A 21,003-nucleotide genomic window follows, 5' to 3' on the forward strand; every position below is an offset into this window, starting at 1 on the left:
TGAAAAACAAAACTGCAGTAATTGAATTAACGTTGAACATGCCCAATATTGCATCTGTTTACATAAAGAAGACAAAATAACCAAATAAAAACAAATTTAGTTGTTAAACCACTGAATTATTTAAGCATGATTAATTCACAATTTTTTCCCAAATGAGCCGTTTCATCGAAGCAAAAATTCCCAAAATGACCAATTTTGTCGATTAAAAATTCCCAATTTGGTCAGACTCCTTTTCCGAAAATAGGCAGAAAAACCCCTGCATCACTCCTGAATTTAAATACACCCATATTTGTGACTATTATCAGGGCTTGACACTAACTTCTGTACCTACTGTCCCAAAGGACCACCAGCTTTCAGAAATTACTGGTCCTGCAAGATATAAAGTGGTCCGACAATTTTTGTATGTTATTTTACCTAAATTTCAAGCTTCTCTTCATTAGTTTTAGGTTTTTTAGGCGGAGGTTCAACCAACCCCGGAATGAAATTCCACATTGCGATAACTTGTAATCTTGAAAATACGCATGTTTACTCTTCGGCAATATCAAAACATTATTCGGGGCCCTCCAGTGTAAATTCGCACGGTAAATAAAGTATCTTCTGATGGTACTAAGATCGATTAGATGCTGATTATTGCCTCTTTTTCAAAATAATTAATACCATTTTGTTCATTTCTCGATCCAAACGCTTTGAATGTTATGTTAATTTGTGTATCGATCACGGCAAAGTCCAGAGACATTTGTGGAACGCAAATCGATTTTTTGATCCAACAACAGGTTTTTGTTATCCGGGCATCTAGAAAAAAATTGGAATTTCCAATATGTTGCTATTTTTATCCCTGTCTTGAGTCGGCCCATAAAATAATGATGAAATTATCGGTTTATTATGAACATATAAAGTTGTTTTATTGATTAAAACGGCTTTCCACCAGTATTTCACAATAAACTGGCCAGGATTTTTAACTGGTCCGACGGATCAACGAATTTCTAGTTTCACTGGTCCTCCCTATTTTTTACTGACCCCGGGTCAACGGACCACCGTTAGTGTCGAGCTCTGATTATGAAAGAACGTTGCCTAAATAGTATATATTGAGCAAAATATATCGAAATTTACCTGTTAATAAACTATTTTTCCAGTTTGTTTCATCCAATATAATCCTTGTATGGCCTAAAGCTAAATAAGCGTGACATTTTGTAAAAAATTAAAGTTCTTACAAGTCGAAATAATATAGATGTTTCTATTTGCCGAAACTTCAAAATTTATGAAATAGTTAATGTTTCAAGGAAATCTTTTCATTCAGTATGAAAAAAATAACCATGACTGACAGAAAAAAAAACGTAAAAAATGTACAAAAAAATATAACAAAATATAGGAATAAAAGAGACATGTATATTATTATCTAACCATTTTATGAGTGTTGGGATATAGAGAATGAAAACTATTTCTACTTTGTGCATGATAAACATCCTTACATGAAAATAATTGATAAAATAAGGGTCTAAAGGTAGTGTAAAAAGAGTCTTGAACATGGTAAGTTTTATTTAAAGAAGAATCGAGGACTATTCTGTACACAAACATGTTTGTCATTTAATACCATGGCATTAAAATCAATGTTTAAAATTTGACCAACTTATCTTGTGTAGTTTTTTATATATGATGTCACGAATTTAATCACTAAAACCGTGACTGTTGGGACAAAAATGAAAAGTTACATATGAAGTATTATATTTTAGTGTAATGGAGGAGAATTCTTTCTTGTTTATACATTTACACAATATACTGTTCTATTTGGCAAAAGGACAGTAATCTTGTATTTTAGTTTTTGAAAAATAAGTATAAAAACGCAATGTTATGTTGCACTTCCTACTTAATTTATTTCCATTTTATAATTCATTATTTAATCAAATCTATCTAGTAGATCTATATTTTTAATCATTTTATGCCAGATGAAAACCAAAGCAGTAAGAAAATTAATTTCTTTTGAAATATTTAACGGGTTAGTGTAAATATTTTTAAGAATTAATTAAATATATAAATGTGACTGTTGGGACATGTTCCATTGCATTAAGACCATTATTTGTGTGTATTTATGCATATTTTACACTGCAATATAACAAAATACAATAACAGAGGTTTGGGAATCATGTTGACCACAGAGTATTACATTTGGGGTCCATTAACATTTCGTTGTCTGTGTATAGTAAATTAGCCGTGACTGTTGGGCAAAATGTTTCTATAGTTAGTATGATGAATTGATAAACCTGAAAGGTCAAACACCAGTCTTATTTTCTCAATGGCTGTTCAATGAAGACAATGACATGCATGCTTATATTGAGGGTGATGTTAAAGCAGAAATAGAGGCACTTTTAACAGCCGTGACTGTTGGGACAAAAACCGTGACTGTTGGGACACATATTCCAGGCAATGTACAGTTGATACTTGTTAGCATATAAGTTTGACTGAAATATGTTCACCTCTGTTAGGCTCTTACAGGGTTTTTTTTGGCCCGATTTTATAGCCGAAATTCGGCTATGTTCCCAATCCCAAAAAGTATACTTTTTTCCCAAAATGTGGCAAAAAATTCCCAATTTCCAAAAAAAAAAAAAAAAAAAAAAAAATTTTTTTTTTTTTTTTTTTTTTTTTTTTAAAGATGTCTAATGTGTATTTTATCTCAATTTTAATTCAATTACATCTGACAAAGTATTATATGATTTTGTTCTTTTAATTTGAATGATTATAAAGGGTTTTATCAAATTTAGTATTTCCCTAATCAGTGGACTTTTCATGTGGAAAAAAAGGCTAATGAATTTATTTTCCCAATTTCATGAAAATGCCGATAAAATTCCCAATTCCAAAGCCATGGGCTATCTTCCCAAAAAGTGGAAAAAAACCCCTGTCTTAAGAATAAGTTAAGATAGCTTTTTCATAGAAATCTGCTATGGTTGTCAAACAGTGAGCATCAGAAGTGACACACCGTCAAACCGTGACTGTTGGGACAAATTTGGTGCATTTTAGGACACAAATCTCAAGATTACAGGAAATACAATGACAAAGGTTAGGATACCATCATTAGATGGTGCCTTATGTCTAGTGAAATAGATAGGTTACATACATTTAAAGTTGTCTGTATTGTTTATTTCATGCAATATATAATAAAGGTATGAAAATGCTCTTTTGGCCTCAATTGAGTATGTTTTTAAAAAACTCGTAAAATTAGAAAATGCTTGTTTTTTTTCTTGACAATGATTTTCTTAGAAAGACAGAGAGTCCTATTACAGTATAAATACAAAAATAATTTAAAGGGGCCTTTTCACAGATTTTGGCATTTTTTAACTTATTCATTAAATGCTTTATATTGATAAATGTAAACATTGGATCATAAAAGCTCCAGTAAAAAATCAAGAAAAAAAAATAAAAAAAGGAAAAGAACATTGCCTGGAGCAGGTTTCGAACCAGTGACCCCTGGAGTCCTGCCAGAGTCCTGAAGTAAAAACGCTTTAGCCTACTGAGCTATTCCGCCGAGTACACATTCTTGACGTATTTTATACCTTATATAAGCAATCTTCGTAGTTTCACAAAATTTAACGACAAAAACAGAACTCTCCAAATTATTCAATCGTTTCGCGTTGCAACGCTTTATAATTTTTAGGTTTTAAAATCGTCAAAAGATGCATATAATGGCTATATTAGAGCATGGTTAATGTTCAGTATTACTGTTTCCTCACAAATATCATAATTAAAACGAAAACTTACGAATCTGAAACAACTTTTTTCAATTTTGTCAATTTACCAAAGCGTGAAAAGATCCCTTTAATATGATACTAAAATCTTTTAACATGCATTTCTGATTTACCAAAAAATAAATGTCACGCTAAAATGGCAGTTTTTTGCAAGTTTAGGCAACTTTAAAGTTTCATAATTTCCAAACGAGTTGGCCGATTTATCTGATATTTTCAACACAGAAAGAGTAAAACCTATTGAAATAAAAACAGAATCAGAACTATGATTGTAAAAAGAAACTTTTCTTAAACATGCCTTCAAACTCTGGCCTCACTGAAAAAAGGCTTATTTTTCTTTAGGCCGTATAGTAAAGGTTCATGTTATCTCCCTTGGTGGAGGTTAAATTCAACTATGTTTGTAACTGAGTTTGAACAAAAAAAGTGTGCAACATGCACAAAACAGTAAGAAATGAAATTGGAAATAATAATCATATGAAGGAAAAGAAGCAAAAGAATAATTATAACTATTACAACTCAGAATATTAAAATCGACAGTAACAAAATACCCCAAAAGTAAAAGGTACAAAATAGCCATGGTACGAAATAAGAACAACAACAATGCCAAAATGGTTGCCTTTGAGAAAATGATCGTTCAATATCTATGATTTCGAATGAAATACAGGTAATTTTTGTGATCTTAGTTTATATTTGTCAAACAACGAGTAGAGTTTAGATATATACACTTGTAAATACTGTAATTCCCATAATAGTATGGTATTTATTTTTCGTTATGGTTTTTACAGACCGGAGTTTCAGCGTTCAGATTTATTCTGAACGCGAATTATTTCAGCTAGTGCTCGCATAATAATGATATGAATTCAAAGTTTCAAACACTTCAACAGTTCATGAAATGTGTAAGTTTTTGCTATGGTAAAAGCCCAGTATTCGGAACCGAAAGTACTATCGATTATCTCCGGAATCCTCCGTGAGATAGATCTCATATCTAATCAACCAATCATAATACACCGACTTTCTCTGGAACCTACGTACATGTAAGAATAGCCAATTCAAAACTTCGGCTTTCGGTTTGATAACAGTTTTTGTGTTGAGTTTTTGTATTGAGTATTTCTCCACAAATTACTCGATAATTGATATAAATGATGACAGGTGAGACATATGTGAGACATATTTTTTTACATGGAATTTCGTTTTATCAAGAAGAATGCTGAGCTGTGTGTATGTATGTACTCTTAAAAGCTCAGAGCATTAAAGAAGAACTACCATTGTTTTGTGATTATGTATCTAATGAAACAACATTTATAAGAGAAAATCTTAAACGATTTGTACGATTCCCTCATATCTAGCATCTCCTGATATTGATCATTTTGTTAACATTAAGAACTAGGTCTTTCATGGTGACGTCACAGGCATGCGCTCCAAGTATTTAGTTTCACTAACATAACGACACTTGAAAACAAATTCAAACTCGTCCAAAATGAGGAAAAAAAAAAGTATAATTGTATTTCAAACTCTTTGATTAACAGGAATTAAATAAACCTTTGAAGGCAAATGGTTTATTGTTGCATTGTTTGCATTAATTCAGAAATTTTGTTTCGTGTTTCCTTAACCGCTCGATACACTTTTGACAGTAGGATATATCTACAAAATATACAAATATGAAACAATATATCTCTGTTATCCTAATAATTCATTGTATTGATTAAACACCATTTATCACATGAACATGCACATCTGCATAAAATAATGCTTTCTGCTTCACCAACAGGAAAGTAAATTCATTATAGCATGTGGTCCTTTATTATATTGTTAACCTTTACCACCAATCCAAAGTTTTGTATCACATGTGATATTTGCATTTTTTTATTTACAGGAAATGCGAAGAAGACGAACGGAAGTCACGGTGGAATTGAGAAAGGTAAATATATATTCAATTTTAAGGAATAAGTCAATTATGCAAAAAATACATTTAGATATTATTAAAACACTAGACTTTGTTTAAGGAATTATCACTGTAGCAACTTCTTAAACTATTGCCTCATATTTATGTTTTGTCAAATTTCATGGAAAGAGTATGTGAACTGAACTTTATATAAACTGCCGGTATGTTGCATACATATGCTTAACTTATATACCAGTATGCAGCCTCCAAGGGCTTTTATTCTTGATTTGGGGAAGGGTCTGGCCTTCTATATTGAAGAAAAAATAATTGACAAAACTGAGAAAGGGGAAACAGTTTCTATAAGTAAGCTAGAAACTTAGGGAAAGTTGTATTGTTTAAAAGAAATACTTTTTGTGGAAGGGGCCTTTCTCTTGGGGGAAGTGGCCTTTATAGGGCCATTGCAAAAGGAGGAAAAGAAACCTGGCTTCCGCTGAAGTCTCAATACGATTGGCTGCAAGGTGTGAACATTTCATAAATATCACTAACCTTAAAACCAGTTTACTGGCCAGTCAAAAAGATATTGGTACTTTACCTGAATAGTTTACAGGCCTGTAGGTCTATTGTTCAGGAATTTTGTCCTTGACCTTGCGCAATTTTACTGGCCTAGTGTTGACTCACAGACTCTTTGCGAGGCTGGACTATGTACGTCGTAAATCAGTCTTTTGGAAATTTCACAGAGTAAACGGGATGAAACTATGCTGAAGAGGCGCAATGTGCCACTAGCTGCTGACAGCACAGACAGCGATGAGTGTGAGAAACCAACTGCGCAATCATTGGAAACTATAGTACAGAACGCTCAAAGTACCGAGCCAGCTGTGCTGCTGTTAGCTGTTCAAGCTGCCAGGTATGTTGTTTGTTTATTATGCCCCCCTTCGAAGAAGAGGGGGTATATTGCTTTGCTCATGTCGGTTGGTCGGTCTGTCGGTCGGTCCGTCCACCAGGTGGTTGTCAGACGATAACTCAAGAATGCTTGGGCCTAGGATCATGAAACTTCATAGGTACATTGATCATGACTCGCAGATGACCCCTATTGATTTTGAGGTCACTAGGTCAAAGGTCAAGGTCACGGTGACCAGAAATAGTAAAATAGTTTTTGAATGATAACTCAAGAACGCATACGCCTAGGATCATGAAACTTCATGGGTAGATTGATCATGACTTGCAGATGACCCCAATAGATTTTGAGGTCACTAGGTCAAAGGTCAAGGTCACGGTGACCCGAAATAGTAAAATGGTTTCCGGATGATAACTCAAGAACGCATACGCCTAGGATCATGAAACTTCATGGGTAGATTGATCTTGACTCGCAGATGACCCTTATTGATTTTGAGGTCAGTATGTCAAAGGTCAAGGTCACGGTGACCCGAAATAGTAAAATGGTTTTCTGATGATAACTCAAGAACGCATACGCCTAGGATCATGAAACTTCATAGGTAGATTGATCATGACTTGCAGATGACCCCTATTGATTTTGAGGTCACAAGGTCAAAGGTCAAGGTCACGGTGACCCGAAATAGTAAAATGATTTTCGGATGATAACTCAAGAACGCTTTTGCCTAGGATCATGACACTTTATAGGTACATTGATCGTGATCGCAGATGACCCCTATTGATTTTCAGGTCACTAGGTCAAAGGTCAAGGTCACAGTGACAAAAATCGTATTCACACAATGGCTGCCACTACAACGGACAGCCCATATGATATGGGGGGCATGCATGTTTTACAAACAGCCCTTGTCTTTAATAAATGAAATCAATGTCTCAGGCACTTCAGTCGTATGACCTCAAAAGATCTTTCCATGTCAAAACTTTTCTTAACGCAATTGTTTTGTGTGTTGGTTCAGAAGTGATTCCAACCTGTGAATGCTAAATGAAGTTCTCATGAAAGTGAACATTTCCCTATATTACATGTAAAATAATAGGTTGCTCATGTTGAATGTTTATTATTATTTGAATGCAGTACAAAAACACAATTTACAAGTTTTATACTTGCTGTAACTCTCCAATTATGTTTTTAGGGACAAAATAATTACACTTATGTTTGCATTTGACTGATATTAAAGTAGTTAACAGTGGTAAAGAATGACTAAAGCAAATGATTTTCTATTAATAATTTAGCTTTTATATTATTGTGATCGTTTGAGTATTCTAACGTTACTCACCATTTTCAGGAAACTCCTCTCCAGTGATAGAAACCCACCCATAGATGACTTGATTGCCTCTGGTATTCTTCCAATCTTGGTGGATTGTCTTTCGAAGGAGGATGAGTAAGATAATGGCACTAAAAAAACTTAAAGAGACTTTTAACATAATTATTTAGCATTTAGTTTGCAGTGACATTATTTCATTATTTTGATTTTTTTCCACAAAAGCTTATGGCAAAGCTGTAAAACTATTGTGTCTGCTCAGCTGAGCAAGTTAACTTTTAAATGTCATAATTAGGACTTTTCGTAATGACTTATATAGTATATTAACATTGACAAGAGTAAATCAGCAAGGCGGGGCTTTTTTATTCCATCACCATGCGATTTTAAAAGCAAATTAGCTTGTTTTTCCCTTTTATTTAATTGCTAATATTGCCATTAATAAGGGCCTTTGTGTTGACTTGGATACCAATCAGTGACGATTTGATCAAATTAGCTGCCTGTCTGAAACTAATGACCGCATGTTCACGTGTATTAATTTATTTTTTTGCCTCTATACTACCATAAGACTTAACTGGGGCCTTGGTTTTGAGATTTATTGGGAGCCAATTAGTGTCAAACTGATTAGAACATACATGTATGAAGAGGCAGTAATCAAACCCAGTAACCATGTAAACCCTTGTATTTCAGTGACCCAACTCGTCCCTCTCTCCAGTTTGAAGCAGCCTGGGCCCTGACTAATATTGCCTCCGGTAATTCTGCCCAGACTAGAGCTGTGGTGGATGCAGGTTAGTTTCCTTTTATTTGTGTTTTCGAAAAAAATGTACCACATAACTTAGCCATGGGGTAAGTTTGTTTCATTATTCTGAATTTTATGCAGTCATAAATTAATCCTCATTCAAATATACCCTGTAGTTATTAACCCCCCTGCGACAAAGATGTGTAGGAATGTCCTTTGTCCGTCCCTCATTCCATCAGTCAGGCCTAACACTTTCCTGCCATCTCCATGTCTCCTATACCCTTTGGCAGATCACACGAAACTTGCCTGAAATGATAAGTACAATATGGACAAGGTCAAAGGTTTGAGCCTTCATTTTCATGTCAGCTCCATATCTCTTGTCACTTTTGAACGATTATTATGAAACCAGCATTGCGACTCTGTGCAGTAGGCATGAGTCAGTCATGCAGACTCAAGGTCAAGGTCGTATTTAAAGGCAAAAAGTTTTAGCCTTTTTTATGCATCCTGTCCATATCTACTATATCTATTAAAGTGTTAAAAAAAAATAATCTAAAATGTTAAAGTCATTAGGTGATGCGCAGAAGGTAGAGGCAGTCATGCAGGCTCAAGGTCGAGGTCCTACTTCAAGGTCAAAGGTTTGAGCCTCCATTTAAGTGTCTGGATCCCCAACATTGATAAAGGGCAGGGCCCCCTTCCCAAGTCCTAACTAAATGTACTTTCTTTTTAGCTCACCTGAGCACAACATGCTCATGGTGAGCTATTGTGATCGCCTTTTGTCCGTCGTGCGTTGTGCGTCGTGCGTCGTCAACATTTACCTTGTTAACACTCTAGAGGCCACATTTATTGTCCAATCTTTATGAAACTTACTCAGAACATGTGTCCCAATAATATCTTGGCCGAGTTCGAAAATGGTTCCGGTTGATGGAAAAACATGGCCGCTAGGGGGCGTGGCAGTTTGCTATAGTAAAACCTTGTTAACACTCTAGAAGTCACATTTATTGTCTGATCTTCATAAAACTTTGTCAGAACATGTGTCCCAATAATATCTTGGACGAGTTTGAAAATGGTTCCGGTTGGTTGAAAACATGGCCGCCAGGGGGCTTGGCAGTTTTCCTTATATGGCTATAGTAAAACCTTGTTAACACTCTAGAAGTCACATTTTTAGTCCAATCTTCATGAAACTTTGTCAGAACATGTGTGCCAATAATATTTTGGACGAGTTCGAAAATGGTTCCGGTTGGTTGAAAAACATGGCCGCCAGGGGGCGTGGCAGTTTTCCTTATATGGCTATAGTAAAACCTTGTTAACACTCTAGAAGTCACATTTTTAGTCCAATCTTCATGAAACTTGGTCCAAACATGTGTCCCAATAATATCTTGGACGAGTTCAAAATGGTTTCAGTTGAATGAAAAACATGGCCGCCATGGGGCGGGGCAGTTTTCCTTATATGGCTTTACTGTATGGTAAAACCTTGTTAACACTCTAGAAGTCACATTTGTGCTCCAATTCTCATGAAACTTAGTCAGAATATTTGAACTTATAATATCTGGGCTAAGTTCAAAAATGGTTGAGATCAGTTGAAAAACATGGCCGCAAGGGGGCGTGGCATTTTTCCTTAAATGGCTATTTACTACAAAACCTTTTTAACACTAGAAGTCACATTTATTATCCAATCTTTATGAAACTTGATATGAACATTTGTTCTAACAATAGCTTGAGTGAGTTTGAAAATGGTTATCAGGGTTCGACACTAAGGCACGTCCGACAGACATTGTCTAGTAAGATCGGTGGTCGGGCTAGTAAAACTGTGGGCTAGCTTGTCTGACTGGTCGTACATACAAAATCTATACTGATTCATATAACTATAACTAACTGAAAACCTTTTTCACTAAATGTGTAAAATAACTATTGTATCCATTATTTACATCAGAACAAAACTAGCGTATATAAATAAACACGGAGCATTCACATGATTCATCGCTATTTTTAGACGCGAAGGAGAGCTTCCCGCAGAAATAGCTTGTTTCCATTGGTAAAGTTGTCATGAATATTAACCCTTTGCATGCTGGGAAATTTGTAGTCTGCTAAAATGTTGTCTGCTGAATTTCTAAAATTAGCATTTTCTTCAATTTTTTTCAATGAATACTATCAGAATAGCAAACAGTTTGGATCCAGATGAGACGCCACGTTCTGTGGCGTCTCATCTGGATCCAAACTGTTTGCAAAGACCTTCAAAATTCGGTTCCAGCACTGAAAGAGTTAATGATTTTCTGCAGTGTCGTAGAACATCATGTTTTTACGATTCTATCGAAAATCAGTATCGTCAATGTAAACTTTTTGGCGTAGCAGACGAGAGAATGTAATTTTAAGAATGGCTTTGTTCAAGATTGGATTTTCGTCTGACAAATAATTTAATAAAGAAGAATCCGACGGTAAAACTGACACAGATTATGATGGAAAAGGGCCTTGGAGCTGTGGTAGCATGGAGCACAGTGGTCAAGGAGGCTAGAATTTGATAACGTTTAATAAATGTCACCTGCTGTACAGACATCATTTGTTTAACTGGTGATAAACAGTGAAATTACAACAAACAATTTATGTTGTTAAATAGTTTTATATTATTTTTTACTCTGTGCATCAAATAACTTTCTTGTGTTCACTAATTATTTTCTGATAAACCTGATTGAACAGTTACACGACACAATTCTGTTTATTTGCTATGCCATTTATGGTCTAGTAGACATCAGATTCGGGCTAGTACATTTTAAGAGGAGCTGGTCCGGTGGTCTGGCTGTAAAAAAAGTTAATGTCGAACCCTGGTTATGGTTTGTTGAAAAACATGGCCGCCAGGGGGGGGGGGGGGGGCATTTGTCCTTATATGGCTTTAGTGAAAACTTGTTGACACTATATTAGCCACATTTATTGGCCAATCTTCATGAAACTTGGTCAGAACATTTGTCCCAATGAAATTTTGCCAGAGATTGAAGCTGGGTCATATGAGCTCAAAAACTAGATCACAAGGTCAAATATAAAAAAAACATGTTAAAAGTCACTTTTTTGGTCCAAAATAATCTTCATGAATCAGCTTGCATTTTTAACCAGGTTTTCCGAAGGAAAAAACTGGTTATTAGATTGGCGAATGCGGGCGGGCTGGCTGGCTGGCTGGCGGGCTGGCGGAATAAGCTTGTCCGGGCCATAACTATGTCGTTCATTGTCAGATTTTAAAATCATTTGGCACATTTGTTCACCATCATTGGACGGTGTGTCGCGCGAAATAATTACGTCGATATCTCCAAGGTCAAGGTCACACTTTGAGTTCAAAGGTCAAAAATGGCCATAAATGAGCTTGTCCGAGCCATAACTATGTCGTTCATCGTCAGATTTTAAAATCATTTGGCACATTTGTTCACCATCATTGGACGGTGTGTCGCGCGAAATAATTACGTCGATATCTCCAAGGTCAAGGTCACACTTTGAGTTCAAAGGTCAAAAATGGCCATAAATGAGCTTGTCCTGGCCATAACTATGTCATTCATTGTGAGATTTTAAAATCATTTGGCACATTTGTTCACCATCATGGGACGGTGTGTCCCACGAAAGAATCACGTCAATATCTCCAATGTCAAGGTCGCCATGACTAAAAATAGATTTAAAAAAAAAAAAAAAACTTACAAAGGGGGTTAATTTTTTTTGGTCATTTCAAAAGTTCAGTTTGAGTTTTCTCCCTTTATCAGATTTTTTTTCACAATGAAAACCTGGTTTTGTGACAATTTTGTCCCTTGTTTTCAGAATAGTCTAATTCCTTTGGCTTTCAGGTGAGCGCCTTATGGCCTGATGGCCCTCTTGTTGGTCTTTCTAGTTGCAATTTCTGATGAATGCAATGCAAAATAAAATATGCCAGATCGTCCATATCACTCAATATCAGAAACCCTGGTAGACCTCAGTCTGGTCCAATCCTCTCTTCTCAATTACGGATTTTCATCGAACTGAAAAAGTGAAAGCATGGAATATAGCTGTCTCCTTTGTATTGGTCATTGTTTCAGATATAAATTTATTCTTGTAGTTTTTGTCATATATTTGAAAGTTATTGTTAGATTTTACTGGGAAAAAAACATGAATTATTTGGTGAAAGTTCTGTATGATTTAGAAACTTCACATGTTCACATGTGGTATTCTGCAGGTGCGGTTCCACATTTTCTGCGTTTACTGAACTCACCACAGCAGAATGTACAAGAGCAAGCAGTATGGGCCCTTGGCAATATCATAGGTGAGACATTTTGGTAGACTCTTTATTAACTCTTTCCCACTTAGAAGCAAAATAAAAATAGCTATGTGCAAACAGCATAAAACCAGAATAGCCTGCAAGTAACTCCCAGTCTGTTAAGGTTTGATGCTGTTTGCTGCTCATCAGTATCTAAGGGTTGGAACTGAAACCTTTAAAACTTGGATCTAGTAAGAAAGGCCTTTAATCAAATTTAACTTTCTAAGGGACTACAAATGTGTGAAAATACGCATCTGAGTGGTAAAGGGTTTATGTGGATCACACCGGCTAGTTGAGTTGGTAGAGTGCTGGACTAGAGTTCTGTACTTCAAATCCGAGCACAGTGGATTCCATTCCTGACTGGGCGACAATACTTGCATTTGGATTGGTAATTAAAATATATTGATGGTTATTCTTCCTTGATCTCTGAATAAGAGCACATGTCAGTTACTGGACAAAGTTTATTCTCTAAATACTGGTGTACCAGGAAAGTGTGAGTTTTCTAACTTACTACCACAATATCACTGAAATACTGTTAAAAATTACTAAATATCAAAATAACCCATTTTTTTTTATTTTAAAGCAAAAGATAATATTTGTTGTTAGGACTTGTTGTGGGCTTAATGATTAAAAGACAACAGCTGAATATATAGGATGAATTGTGCTTTTAAAGCACAGAGTCTCTGTTAATCATGTATTATGGTTTTCTCCCTTGACCTAGTGTACCTGACAAATCTGAAGAATTGATTTGAAAAGACGTTCATAAATGGAAACATTGTGCAAAGCTGTGCTCCTTGATTTTATTTAAAAGCCGCTTGATTTTCCAGGTGATGGCCCTCAGTGTAGAGATTACGTCATCAGTTTAGGGGCCGTCCAGCCCCTGCTGTCTTTCATCAATCCCACAATCCCCCTGGCCTTCCTGCGTAACGTTGCCTGGGTGATAGTGAACCTGTGCCGAAACAAGGAGCCCCCTCCGCCCGTGGATACCATCAAGGAGATCCTGCCCGCACTTTGTGTGCTCATCAACCATACAGATATAAATGTAAGTGACATTCTGATTACAATATGAATATGAGCCAAGTTGTGGGAAAACTGGGCTTAATGCATGTGTGTTAAGTGTCGTCAAAGATTAGCCTGTGCAGTTTGCACGGGCTAATAATGGACGACACTTTCCATTTTTATAGAGTTCTTTTGTTTAAAGGAAGTCTCTTTTAAGCAATAATCCAGATAAGGCAGAAAGTGTTGTCTCTGATGAGCCTATGTTGACTTCCCAGGCTAATCTAGGACACTAAATGCCCAGTAACTTTTGATAACAATAATATATTCCCAATACACAAGTCTGAAGGGGGGCATACTCGAGTTACTAAGTTGGTTTGTTGGTATGCTAGCATTTTTGTCCTTGAAGCTTGACATCAATTTTTGTGCAATTGTCCCATGTTGTGCCTGCAGATCCTTGTGGACACGGTGTGGGCCCTGTCCTATCTCACAGACGGGGGTAATGAGCAGATACAGATGGTGATTGACTCCGGTATCGTACCCTTCCTGGTGCCACTACTTAGCCACTCAGACGTTAAAGTGCAGGTAACTTGCCTGTTATGTGGGTGTAAACTTTCATGATTGAAAGTGAAAATGGCATTTATAACCATCATAAAACCAGAACAGCCTGCGAGTAACTCAACAGCCTGCGAGTAACTCAACAGCCTGCGAGTAACTCGCTGGCTGTTCCGGTTTTACACTGTTTGCTTCTCATCAGTATCTTAGGCTTAGAAATGAAACGGTCAAAATTGTATTATAGCAAGAATGGGCTTCATTTCATGGTTTTCAGGAGTTTTCAGAGAAATATCAGTGAATTAAAACTGATAATTCACTTTTTAAACAGTGGAAATTAACAGTCAAAATTATTAATAATTATCACTGTTATACTGTGAATAACGTTGTTGTCTTGACGTTATGGTGTCATGATTTCAGCAAAAATAATCATTTGTAAGCAAAAAATAGAAATAAAATTTGTAGGATTTGGTGAATTATTGATTATCAATCGCTTTACTCAGTCATAAAGGGCTAATCATGCGCACATGTTGATTTCAGACGGCTGCGTTGCGCGCCGTTGGTAACATAGTGACAGGCACTGACGATCAGACTCAGGTGGTCCTCAACTGTGACGCCCTCTCACACATGCCTGCACTGCTGTATCACACCAAGGAGAAGATTAACAAGGTATGTGATAAATATGTGGATTAACAATGTAACGGTATGTGGTAGTGGTCCAGCTATGATTTGAGAAGGGCAAGGTGCTAAGTTGTCAAAGGGCACTTGAGCCCGCATCGTCATATTATTTCTGTGGCATATTTTTCAATATAGCATTTATTATATTTATTTATTTTATGCTTTCTGGTGGTTTAAAGAGAAATAACAGTGAATTGAAAAGGGTAATTCACTGTTTCAAACAGTGAAAATTATCAGTGGCAATTATCGATTATTTTCACTGTTATTCTGTGAAATGACATTGTTTTCATGACGTAACAACGTCATTATTTCAGCAAACATGATAGTTTGTTGGCGTAAAATAATAAATTAAGTATGTTGATTTTGTGGAGTAACAATTGAAATTCACTTGTAAGGGGCAGTAGGGTGCTGCACCGAGATGTTTGCACTTATATCAAGCACTGTTTGTTGTACATACATGGGTCATAAGCACGCAGTATGTTTGATGGTTACTAGTATTTGTATTATACTCTGTAAGTGGTCAGATATGCAGCTGGACAGGGAGGGCGTGAATACAGACATGGCAAAAGCCTGTCCGCCATGGCCGACGAAAATTCAAAAAGGCCGACGGTGAAATGCGAAATCGTCGGCCTTACTGGCCGGCGATTTTTGCTTCAAAAGAGTTTAACCCTCTTGCAGTTTCTACAACAACATTATTTCGTGATTACCGACTCATGATATTTCCGGACAAAATTTGTAACAAACTGCATTGGTTAATTCCCAAAGTGATTCAAAACGTTAACGGAGCGTCTCGCCGAACGACAGCATACTTAACTATTGGTTCGCGAAAGTAGCCGGACAAATACGAGTTTATGTTCGTTGCACACATGTTGTTAACGTGATCCAAGATGGCGGACAATAACAAGAAATAACGATGCTCAGCGAAAAGAACAAATAACAATCAAATTAACGATGGACGTCATATTATTACATGTAGTATGGATTAAGGAAAAGCGCGTGTCATTCTACAATGGAGCATACGTTTTAGATACAAATAAACCTCCTTTTATTTGGAAATGTTTGTACTGAATGTCACATATGAGTGTTTGAAAATTGGAATGCAGTATACTCGCGAAGAAAAATACATCTAACAGTTTCGAGATTTTGGTTCGAAAATGCGAAGAAAAAGACAAACATGATTCGATTTATATGTAAGTGGATCTGTGTTTAATCAGATTCATGTGCATATTCTGCTATATTATGTTTGCCACTCTATACAGTTTACTGTAATGGCATGTTAGTGAAATGGATATTTAAAGGTAAACTTATTTACTATATTAATTTCTCTTTGCTAAATACATCGTCAACACTCAAATATATATATGTTTATGGTTAAAGCGTAAATATATCCACAAACTGAAACTAACATGCTTAATTTACTTCCCCAAATCAAGCTTTCATGCTTAAATGTTTGCCCTTTTGTAAGTTTACTTTGCTAGTCGAGACTAATGGCTCTATGCACTCCCTGGTCAAAAACTTAAAATTGAGGCCTGTGAAAAATTCAACTGGCCTGTGAATTTTTTCTCCTGGTAGGCCAGTCTGACCTGTAAATTGTGACGGTATTTCACCATGTCTGTGATTATGATAAACATGGTTGACTGCGAAGGGATCATATTAATATTGTAAATGCATGATAGTACGGTCTCACAACTTGCTGTGGTTGCAACCATGATGTTCATTATGCTGCCTACTGCTCGTCGATATATAAATAATTCAAAAGTTGTGCAACCTGATAAAGAAAATAGGTCAAGAAGTACTCATACAAGTATCTGATGTTCAGAACTAATTCAACAAAACAGGCTGAATGCAATTTAATAATGATAAAAAGAACATGATGAAAAGGCAATTGGGACAATGTCCTTGTCTTTTTTATGTGTATGAATGTTGAATGAATGATTCTTTATAAAGCTGTAAAGATTTCCATAATATTATCATTTAATGAGTGAATGATTGATTGAGAGAATGTTGTGGTGTCCTACGTGTGGTCCCATCTTCCCAGGCCAGAGTGGCCCTTGTAAGGAGCAACCTGAATGAACATGAAGTGCAGTTGAAGCCCTGTATTTAGGGGCTGATGATGACAACTGGAAGTCCTGGGAAGATGGGGTCAGTTTGTCCCAATTGCCCGGCTGGCTCTCGTTTCTTTCAGAAACTGGATGATGCCGCTGGTTTCTGACTTTATTTAAAAGCATTTAAATATGCGCTTGGCTTTCTGTTACTTGTTTGAGGTGTTAAATATTGAATATTTGGGGAAAATCATCAACAGCATTTTGATCAGTAGCTAAGAATAATTATGTGAAATTATGTAAAAAAAAAAAAAAAAAAAAAAAAAAAAAGAATAATTATGTGACACAATAAATGAACAACTTAAATTTTCAATTTCTGTATATATTCGAGAAGGGCAAATTATAGGAATCAGGCTTTTTCCGCCCTATGCCACGGGTCCGAAATTCGGCCCCATTCCCAATGCAAATCTGGTTGTTTTTTTCCTAATTGAAAAAAAAAATTCCCAATTCCAAAAAAAAAAATTTTTTTTTTTTTTTTTTTTTTTTTTTTTTAACCTTTAAATATATAAGTTAACCTGATCCAGTGTAGAAAATAGAAAGTATTGCATAATTTAATTATCTGTTGCCTTGAATTTGTTTTTAAAAACAATAAAATATGTTAAATGATTATTTAAGACTTTCCTTATTTTCCTCAAAATCTGGCGCTTCGCGCAATTCTTTTCACCTCAAAAAAGGCCAGGCCTTTTCCCCAAATTCAGATTAAAAAACGTGCACTTATCACACATGTTCATAATATTTTGTAAAATTTTAATAAGTTATCAAAATAGTCGTTATTTACCAGTTAACGGTTTCTTTAAAATATAAGAAACACTATGTAAATGCGATAATCTTTCCCAATTGAGCCAATTTTGCGATTATTTTTTTTTCCCAAAATAGGGTTTTCACGACGCGAAATTCCCAAAATTCTAGTGTGGCGTTTTCCCAAAATGGAGCGGAAAAAACCTGGGAATTTAATAGTCTTTTAGATTTGGTTAAAAATACAGATTATGATGAGGAATTCAAAATGTGTAAGGTCCACCAATAGAAGAACATTCACATTTGAAATATCTCAAGGGTTAAATGTGAAACTATTATGATATCAGACCAGTTTGCTAAGTTGATTGCTGGACTCCAAGCCAAGGATCTATTACCGGCTCAGCTTTATAGCTTGCGTGGGTATTGGTATTGAAATCTTTCTATGGCCATTCTCCCTGTACCTATGCATTATTTTGTGCAGTCGTCATTTTCTGGCATAAGAATGTGTAGTTGTGCTAGCAATGGTGAACCAGAGTCTGGGATAGTTTGGGTCCGGGTCATGGAAAATGGTGTTCAATTCATGTGCGTTAAGTGTCATCCTAGATTAGCCTGTGTGGCCTGTACACGCTTATCAGTGATGACTTTTTCCCCTTTAATGGAATGAAAAGTTGAAAGAAAGTCTCTTCTACACAAAATCCAGTTATGGCAGGAAGTATCGTCCTGATTAGCCTGAGCAGACTGCCCAGGGGTGGTATTCCAGAAGCATCTTAAGTTAAATTTTATTTTTATCCTTAAATTGGGAATTTTTCTTAAGTGTTTCATTTCATACTGCAATAGTAAGGCATCGAAAATTACATCAAAATAACATCATTATGTCAATGTTACTTGAGGAATACTTAACAAACATGCATGTCTGTATTGAGTAAAGAAATACAAAACATTGTAATTTTTAACTTCAGTGAAAATATTTAAGAAATGACTTAAGATGTTTCTGGAATACCACCCCAGGCTAATCTGTGGCACCACTATGCATATGCATTAAACTCCATTTTCCCAGAGCGAGGCTTATTTTATCTGATGCTGTTATGGTAATTACATACATCAGTGTGGCATGCATCTCCCCCAGTGTTTGCTGCCATGGTAATTACATACATCAGATTTGCATGCATCTCCCCCTGTGTTTCAGGAGGCGGTGTGGTTCCTGTCCAACATCACCGCTGGCAACATGACCCAGGTCCAGTATGTGATAGACGCAGGCCTCGTACCTCTCATCATCCACCATCTATCAAAGGTAACACAAGCAGAGTCTGGGCTTGATAATTTGATAATTTCCGGAAAACTGTCAGTTTAATGAACCTAACGGACAAATTTCCTTTCAATAATATATATTTTGGCTCACATTCCATGACTGTTTGGCAGTTTTTTGTCATTAATGAACAGGACGGATGATGGACTATTTAAACAGCGTAGTTGTGCTTTCCTGATGTGTTTTAAATGTTAAGAATGTTGTAAACAGCTGAGTGATTATATATTTTTGTTTTATTCAAAGTTTTTTTTGTTATATATTAACCTCTACAAGCTGTATTTGTTTGGTTTCCAGGGTGATTTCCAGACCCAGAAAGAGGCTGCATGGGCAATAAGTAACCTGACCATCAGTGGCAAGAAGGAACAGGTGAGTGTTTCACATCATGCCCAGCCAACCTCAGAGGGTTGATTTCTTCTTCTGATTTTGTCCCTTTTATTTCAATTGTTATGCCCCCGGTAGGGTGGCATATAGCATTTGCACTGTCTGTCCGTCCGTCCGTCCGAAAACTTTAATGTCGGCCATAACTTTTGCAATATTGAAGATAGCAACTTGATATTTGGCATGCATGTGTATCTCATGGAGCTGCACATTTTGAGTGGTGAAAGGTCAATGTCATCCTTCAATGTCAAAGGTAAAAAAAAACAAATCCAAGGGAAGTCATAAGCTTTAAAGAGAGATAATTATCTGTACCTGCCACATGATAAAAAATTAAAAATAAATGAAGCGGCGCAGTAGGGGGCATTGTGTTTCTGACAAACACATCTCTTGTTTTTACATGTTCTTTACTGTGTTGGATCTTCAGAAGCATGAAGGTGATGAAGCCTGTTAGGGAAGGGGAGTGTATTTTTGTCTGAGGTTGTTCCAAAATCACACCCTTGTGTGTTCTGTGTAATTTAGTTGTGTGTAACCCATACGCTGTCAATATGCCTTTTCAACAGCAATTACCATTTTATTTGAACCTGCTTTGTACCATTCTGCATTCTTATAACTAACATTTGCATATGTAAACCTAATGCATAAACTAATTAATCTAAATTGTCCTTATTAATTAATTTACGGATGTTTTTAGTGTATTTACATTTAACAGCCTTACCATTAGCATTATTGTATACCAGCATAAGTCACTTTCTTGTTGCTTTAAAAAACAAATTAATCATTAGCAACTGAAATGCTTCTATCTTAACTGTCTCATCTTTATTGAGAATTTGTAATGTCCCTCTCCTCTGCATGATGTGGTTGTGGTGTAGTTAATCTTTAAATCACATAACTAAATGTGTAATCATAATTGGCTGAATTATTAATAAGTTAATTTCACATGTTTTTTAAAATAAAGCAGTACACTGTTGGACAAATATCTTGTGTATATTGGATAAAAGGAAGGTTATCTAAATTAAAATATGTGAATTTCTTCTTTTTTTTCAATAAATTTATAATTAGAAATGAAATGCCGTGTAGAAGAAGTTGGGTAACCAGTGAATCTCACCCTCAAATATTGAGACATTTGATAATCTAAAAACATTTTTTTGATAACAATAATCATAATGTTTATTTGTCCAACTGTGAATTGCCTTTTGCATGCGTGAATACCTCTACCAGCAATTGGCTGTGGATCTGTCTGTTACCATTATTGCTTAATTTAGGGAAAGATAGGTCAAGATCATGGTGGTGGGTTTCATTCTGCTGTAAGTATTATTGCTTCATTTAAGGACTGGTTAATCAAGAGCATGTTGTTGGGTTTCATTTTTCTGTAAGTAGTCTCTGCTACTTGTAATAGATTAACCATACATCAAAACAATTCAATACTGCGTTTGGTT

The 21,003-nt window shown here is 35.8% G+C and overlaps 1 protein-coding gene across 1 annotated transcript in view; it reads left to right on the top strand.

Moving 5' to 3' along the window:
- Positions 1 to 21,003, top strand: part of LOC127833589 (importin subunit alpha-4-like) — a 35,649-nt gene that overhangs the window by 3,595 nt on the left and 11,051 nt on the right. Inside the window, exons 2-11 of the mRNA XM_052358934.1 lie at positions 5,608 to 5,652; positions 6,354 to 6,520; positions 7,848 to 7,943; positions 8,511 to 8,608; positions 12,740 to 12,826; positions 13,648 to 13,862; positions 14,270 to 14,401; positions 14,909 to 15,037; positions 19,070 to 19,174; positions 19,484 to 19,555. Of these exons, the coding sequence (XP_052214894.1) occupies positions 5,608 to 5,652; positions 6,354 to 6,520; positions 7,848 to 7,943; positions 8,511 to 8,608; positions 12,740 to 12,826; positions 13,648 to 13,862; positions 14,270 to 14,401; positions 14,909 to 15,037; positions 19,070 to 19,174; positions 19,484 to 19,555 (1,146 nt within the window). The remainder of the gene's footprint in view (positions 1 to 5,607; positions 5,653 to 6,353; positions 6,521 to 7,847; positions 7,944 to 8,510; positions 8,609 to 12,739; positions 12,827 to 13,647; positions 13,863 to 14,269; positions 14,402 to 14,908; positions 15,038 to 19,069; positions 19,175 to 19,483; positions 19,556 to 21,003) is intronic.

Source organism: Dreissena polymorpha, chromosome 6 (genome assembly GCF_020536995.1).
Source record: "Dreissena polymorpha isolate Duluth1 chromosome 6, UMN_Dpol_1.0, whole genome shotgun sequence".
Classification (NCBI taxonomy): Eukaryota; Metazoa; Mollusca; class Bivalvia; order Myida; family Dreissenidae; genus Dreissena; species Dreissena polymorpha.